At 30.2% G+C, this 7,390-nt stretch overlaps 1 protein-coding gene across 1 annotated transcript; it reads right to left on the bottom strand.

The window, feature by feature from the left end:
• Nucleotides 1–3,884: 3,884 nt before the first annotated feature.
• On the bottom strand, nt 3,885–5,115 carry LOC127103583 (putative F-box protein At3g16210). The gene has a single exon (XM_051040831.1). It carries the CDS (start codon nt 5,091–5,093, stop codon nt 3,885–3,887), a length of 1,209 nt encoding a protein of 402 aa, XP_050896788.1. The 5' UTR covers nt 5,094–5,115.
• Nucleotides 5,116–7,390: the final 2,275 nt, after the last annotated feature.

The following is a 7,390-nucleotide window of genomic DNA, read 5'->3' as shown; positions in this document are numbered from 1 at the left end:
ATATTTTAAAACTTTAAATGAACAATTTAGAAAACAAAATGGTAAAAGACTTATTTGTGATAACTAAAAATAGAAAATTTATTAAAAAAACTTAAAGAACTATTTAGAATATAATTTACAGGATTTTATTTCTAAAATATATTTCAAAAAAGAATAAGACACCGGCATAAAAGGAAAGGGTAGTTGAAAGGAATTATCTCACTTGATATCTAAACGACGGTGTTTGAACTCATCCCATTATTTGATTAATAACATAAAAAAATATCAACACACAAAATCAAGCGCAACAACTTAGATTTTTCAAGGTTATAAAAGTACTTACACCAATAAATGGTGTGTATCGTATTAATAAATTCTCCATAAATAAGCCATTTTTACTTAAAACTATGGATCTTTTCTTGAGTAAAAATAAAAATAAAAGAGTAAAAGCGTAAAAGACTGAAAAGGAGTGAACCATATATGTATTTTTAATGAAAATTATCCAGAGGTCCACGTCAAATATCAAGAAAAGATTTTAAATTTGGCTTTATAGATAAGAGTATTTTGGTATTTTGGATCGAACTCTAATTTCAGAAGAGATAGTTTCAAGTTTCGACAAAGTTGTGCATGTTGTAGTCGAAGTCTGTTTAAGTATGCAGTTGTATAAGTTAGATTGTTGCTTATATTAGCTTAGTACTTAAGTTAGAGTACAATTTACATTAGCTTGTAGTCTATAAATAGGCTGCTAGCTCAGGTTATTGGGAGAGGGTTAAGCGTTGGTTGTTATTATTCACTGATAACCTTTTTCCCTAATTGGAAAAGTGAATAGAAGAACCATTAAATCAATTATTATTATTCTTCCCTCTCTCTCTCTCTCGTAAAACTATAAGGGTTTCTTATATATGTTCAAGAAACTCAATCTTTCTCATATTTTTATTCGTTCCTGGTGCAGCGATTGTCACAACAAACTGGTACAGTGAACATGTACAAGATGCCGTCAACGAAGTATGAGATTGAGAAATTTACCGGAGTGAATGATTTTGGCTTATGGTGCTTGATGATTCAAGCTCTTATAGTTCAAAAGGGTTTGTGAGAAGCATTAAAAGGACCACAGAAGATGATTTTTTTCTAACAGAGAAGGAAAAGATGATGATAATGATGGAGAAAGCCCACAATGCAATCAACTTAAGCCTTGGTAATAAGGTTCTGAGGCAGATTTCAAAGGAGAAAACTACAATGGGTGTGTGGAGAAAACCCAAGGGTTTATATATGACCAAATTTTTGGTCAATCACCTCTACCGTAAGTAAGTTTTGTATTCATTCAAGACGAATGAAAATAAAGTCTTGGCTGAGCAGCTGGATATGTTCAACAAGTTGATTCTTGATCTTGAGAATATCGAGGTCGGGATTGATGATGAAGATCAAGCGTTGCTACTATTGTGTGATTTACCAAGATATCATGCTCACTTCAAAGAAACTCTCATGTATAGAAGAGATTCCCTGACCTTTTAAAACGTTCAATCAACCTTGTACTCAAAGTACTTGAATGAAAGAAATGAGCATAAACCATCTTCTATTGGAGAAAGTTTATTTGTCAAAGGAAAGTTCTCAAAGAAAGATGGTAAGTACGAGAAGAATAAGAGGTGTAGAGTTGTATATAATTCTTATGGTGGTAATGCTCATGCAGATAGGTCTTACCACTATAAGAAGGAAGTGCATACAAGAAAGGTATGCCATAAATGTCTGAATAATCATGGTGGTAAGGATAATGGTAATGAAACCATTATGCAAGATGATTATGAATTATCTAATGTCTTGGTAGTTTCAAGCATCAACTCTAGCAAGGAGTGTATTATGGATTCAGTTTGTATTTGGCAAATGACTCCAAACAAAGACGTGTTTAAGAAAACTGACGATGTTGGTCTAAATGTAAGGATATCTGAAGAAGAGCTAGAACCATAATACATTCATGTTAAGGTGGACCATAATGATGTTGAATTGCATAACCCAGATGAAGTGAAAGAAGAAACATAAGTTTTTGATGAATATAGGAATACTATTAATGACTACTTACTGGCAAGAGAGAGGTCGAGAATAGTAATCAAGCCACTTCCTAGATTCATTCGAATCACACTTTACACATGACTCAAATCACAAAGATTTCCGTATTTTCTTGTTTTGGTTATTTCCAATTTAATTTGAATCAAGTTATATACATGACTCAAATCACGACCCTTCATGAATCGAATCACGTCTATAACCCAACTCGAATCATAGGAAAATGATCACTTTTCTTTATGTTGAAAATGTTCCACTCTACTTGATCATTTGACACAAATTAACAAATGTTCTTGACTAAAATCTAACAACCATTCTCACCTACTTTTATGCATAACCTCCAGCACATATGAATTCTTTTTGTCATCTCATAACCAAATATAAATATGTGAAATCAATAACTCTCTTTTTTGAAATCGATGGGATCAAGGTTGATTGCCACACACGAAGACTTGTAGGAGTTATTCTCAAATCTTTGGACATTTAATCACTCAAGAAATAGGTGGAATCAAGAGTGATTAGCACACAAGAATACTTGGAGTAGATTGGTGAAGTTGGAAGATTCAAGAAGTGAGAATTAATTAAAGATTTTGTAGAGAGTTCGACATCAAGGTTGTATACAAGTCAAGATCCAGATAAGAGATTTAATATTTCTCATCATTATTGTGGATACTGTGATTATATGCACTCATGCAATATTTGTTAAAACATAGTGTAGAACAACTGTCAATGGAAAACCATTGGAGAGTAGAGTAGGCTCATGCGAGGACGACATAGTCGAACCATTATATATATTAGTGTACTCTCTCTCTCTCTCTCTCTCTCTCTCTCTCTTCAAATTTTCATAGATTATTGCATGTTAAGTAATTCTATTCTTAGTGTATTTTATCTTTAATTCCTGTTGGTAGAGATTTATTACATAAGTTAGGTTTTTTTAGACTCCGAACCTATTTGTATTTTAGTGTTAATTAAATTTTGCCGACTGTGGTGTTATAATCCTTTTGTAATTGAACTTTGTGAAGAACATATCTCGTATAATTTACAAATTGTCAATTCTTGTAGTTTGTATCTCTTTGGACATAATCTCTAATCCATATGAGGTATTTGTTAATATTGTAATTGTATCTGTGGTTAATTTCAAATTCAAGCATAAGATCTTTATTTTTTACTTTAAGACTTCCACTTTGAAAAACTATGATATTTCATTTTGAATATTAGTCAAAAATTTAAAAGAGTATATTTATCTCCTCTAGAACGCTTCTTTATTTCATATTCTTGCCCAACATGCTAGTCAGTTATATAACCCTCGATCTAAAAGATGTCGTGGACCATCTTCCCCGACAAGGCTCAAGAAAGCATGCCTTCAACATAAGAGTATATTCTTGCACTAATCCACCTTGAAGTTGCTTTATGTATTAAGTTCTTTGACAAGAATTGGATTAATCGATTTTAAACTTTTTAGATATTTATTTTCTATTCGTTGTGGTTTTTTTGTTTTGTTTGATTTTTTACTTTTATCTTTCATGGGCGAGGTGTAATATCCCCACTTTGTCTATATTATTTTTTCTTTTTAACGTAGAATTTGTATTTTATTAAAAAAAATGTTCTATTCTTAAGGACACGTATTATTCTAATAACCATACAAATTAAATTGATAAATCAATATTAATATATAGTATTAATTCTTAAACTCTCATATACTTGATTATACATATACAATATGTGTAATTTCCAAACAATTAGTATAGAGTTAAGCTTCTAATAACTAAAATCATAAACTTCTAATGGTTTTGTTCTAAAATACAATAAATAAACACTTAGGTGAAAGCAATAAATAATAACTACAACTACAGATTTATTCCACCAATAGGAAGAAAGCTTTCCTTTAAGATTACTATTTGACTAGTATACCATCCATTAAAACCAATATCAGAAATCACATTTGTTCTTAAATCCAACAAAATTAAATCACCATTTTGTTTTTGAAAATATATATTACCCTCTTTGTCTACTCCAATAGGATGATCAACACAAGACAATGGTCCAACAATAAAGAGTTTTATCCATGATTCTTTCACACCAAGTTCTCCTAGTACTGATATATGAAAAGTAGTAGTATCATCATACCATGAGATCGTGGCAATTGATCCAATTAACATCACCAAATGTATGCTAAATTCAGGATTAAGTTCATTATCCATGAATATGGGTATGAGTGTTGTGTCGAATATCTCATCATTCAAGTTAAATGAAACCAAATAAGAATCATCTTGATTTGTATTAGCTCTACTTATCCAATGACACATTCCAATTGTGTATAATCGTTCTCCGAAAGTACCATGACCACACATAGGCATGTTTATATGTAGTGTTCTCCAAGAATTACTTCTTAAACTATATATCTCCCAATAATTTCCTCCATATAGATCTCCATGTAATAAGCCAACATTTATAAATCGAATTATTTTATAGTCATTTTGAATATGGTTATAACCAAATCCATGAAGAAGAGCAAAGTACATGTCATAAGGGGGTGGTACAAATTCAACAGAACTACGGGGGATGACTATTAATTCTTTGGTATTTGGATTCCAAATTTCAATTCTGCAAATTCCATTTATGAATAGGTATAAACAAAGAGTGCCATTAACACTACCTGAATCTAAAATATAAATATCTGGGTTCTCCGCGAGGAAGGGGTCTGGCCATTCTAGTTTCACTCTCTTTATAAAACTATCTTCATAAAGAGAATATAATGAGTGATAACAACTACCATTAAAATTAGTTATTGTCTGTTGCAACAGAAGAGATGTATCATCATAATAAGACTGATGATTAGATATAAAGTTATTTGAGAAGATATTCAAAAAATTAGAATTTTCAAAAAGAATACCCCATGATTTGCATACACATCCAAATCGTTTTAATGATTTTATAGGCAAATTTGAAAGAATTGAAATTTCAAGATCATAAGGTATGTGGTTTGTTACCTTTTTACCTGTGGATTTTTTCATATTCTCTTTCACTTTTAAATCTAATGAACAATTAGTGAACATCAAAATATTATATGAAATCAAAATTGATACAGATCGAGATGATTGAAATTGAAGGTGACAATAACCAAGATGAATCTGACTCAACTAGTACACTGGTCTAAATATACTATAAAGTAAATATATAATATTATAAGTGTCCATATTTTACAAAATTATATTTGGACTGATATTTCACAAAAGTTATCTTAATTCATAAGTTTCCACAAATAATTTAATTTAGAAGTAATCAATAAATTATTTTTTTCCAAAAAAAATTAATACAAAATATTTTTATTTAAATATTAAGTTAAATAGCAACAAGTTAATTAAGAAAAAACTTCAAATATTTAGATTCTTTAATTTTCCATATAATTTTCCATATATATATATATATATATATATATATATATATATATATATATATATATATATATATATATATATATATATATATATATATATATATATATATATATATATATATATATATATATATATATGTGGTAAGTTTTTAATTATACAAATTATAATGACAATTTTTGGCTAAATTTATGTTGTGATAGGTTGATTACGCTTAGATAAAACTAAGTAGGTAACTTTTTCTCATTACCTTTTATTAACAGATAACCAAACAATCTTTTAAAGGTGTTTTTAAAACAAAAAATATTTTTAGTGTTTTCTGTTAAATGCATCTTTTTCCCGGGGAAGGGAGTTGTTGATGATTCTAAAGAAGAAAATTTTTGCTAAAAACATTTTGACATCTTTGATTTGGGAGAAATCCTTCTATCCCTTTGGGTTGATAGTTAAACAATTCGTTGTTTGCCTAGATGACTTTTAATAGTCCAAGTTATCTATTTAGATTTAGCTTTGTGTATCAACCAATCACAACCTTCTTAGCCTGTTTCTTTGATGGATTATGATGATGATGATAATCATCAAAACAATTTGATCAAAAATGAAGAACTTGTAGAATATCCAAAAAAATCTGGATAAACTCAACAGATGGGTTATACCCTCCGTTCCTCCTAATCAAATTTATAGATTTGGCAAGATAGATGTTTTTGCTCGCTTTGCTGTTAAAACGTTAGAGCAAACAATTCAAATTTCTAAAGAAAAACAGACAATCAAACTGTTAACTAAAAAAGATTTGAAACCTTTTAAAAATTATAATTTTATCCATATTGGATTGGTTCAAATTGCTTTAAAACCGTTAACATTATTAGGTTTAAATTCTAGCATAATGGCTTATGTTAGAGATGGTAGATGTAAGGATTTCAAACAATCCTTAGCCGCTATGGTAGAGACAAGTCTATGTCATGGACCAATTTACTTTGATGTCTCACCAAATTTAACTCTACCTTTATCTGATAAGAATTTATTAGATGCTATTCAATTAACTGTTCATACTAATGGTTACAACTTCAAACCTGGAAGTGAAATCATAGCAATATGCTATAGAATCCACTATAAGGTTCTTACTACGCTTAATCCCAAAGCAAAACAATTAGCGTTCCCTGGAACTACAACTTTGGTTCAAACCAATTTGTTAACGTCCAATGTTGCAACCAATAGATTGATAAAATGGGATGAAATAAACTTCCCAGAGACATGGTCTCTTCCCCAGGAAATAGATCCTGAACCTATCCTTAATAGGGATATAGATCAAATAATTCAAACTACTGAAGAAGATCTAGAAATAAACTTCACACCTAAAAGAATAATTAGGATACCCAGATCTCTATCTGCTAGACACTCAGTTAGTGAATTTTTCACAGCTTCTAGCCTATTACATAGACCTTCTACTTCTCAAACAAGAGAAGAAATAGAGGTCGTTGAGAATATAAGACTTAGCGAAAATAGAATTCCCCAAGGAATTTATCAAAAACCTAATACTCCAAGAGTAGAATCACCTACTCCGTCAGACATGGATTTCCAGTTATAATGTTAGATTACTCCCCTGGTAGTAAGATGAGACAACTCATCAATGATGACTTTCAACATGAGAGATATACTCAATTCAGAGAATGGTTTTTTTTTTAAATTTCAAAACCCGAATTAGCTCAATTTAAAGATGAGTACTACACTCAAATGAACCTTGCGCAGGATTTCATTCCTTTTGTGAAATGGTTTGTTAACTATTTCATAAGTAAAAAACCAGAAGAAATCTTGTTTTACAAAGACCTTGGGAAAATATTAGAGGAGAAAAAATGGAAGCTCCTTTTCCCCCTGAACAAACGATAAGTTTGAGTCAAAATACTGAAGTTACCCGTTACCTTAACCTTCATGTACAAAGAGTTGAACAAAATCAAGTTACTCTT

Source organism: Lathyrus oleraceus, chromosome 7 (assembly GCF_024323335.1).
Source record: "Lathyrus oleraceus cultivar Zhongwan6 chromosome 7, CAAS_Psat_ZW6_1.0, whole genome shotgun sequence".
Taxonomy (NCBI): domain Eukaryota; kingdom Viridiplantae; phylum Streptophyta; class Magnoliopsida; order Fabales; family Fabaceae; genus Lathyrus; species Lathyrus oleraceus.
Note: the sequence above shows the minus strand (reverse complement) of the source record. Positions and strands in the feature narration are given on the sequence as shown.

Excerpts from the sequence above, each read along its gene's own strand:
- LOC127103583 (XM_051040831.1), bottom strand. The coding sequence starts at position 5,093 with ATGTTCACTAATTGTTCATTAGATTTAAAAGTGAAAGAGAATATGAAA.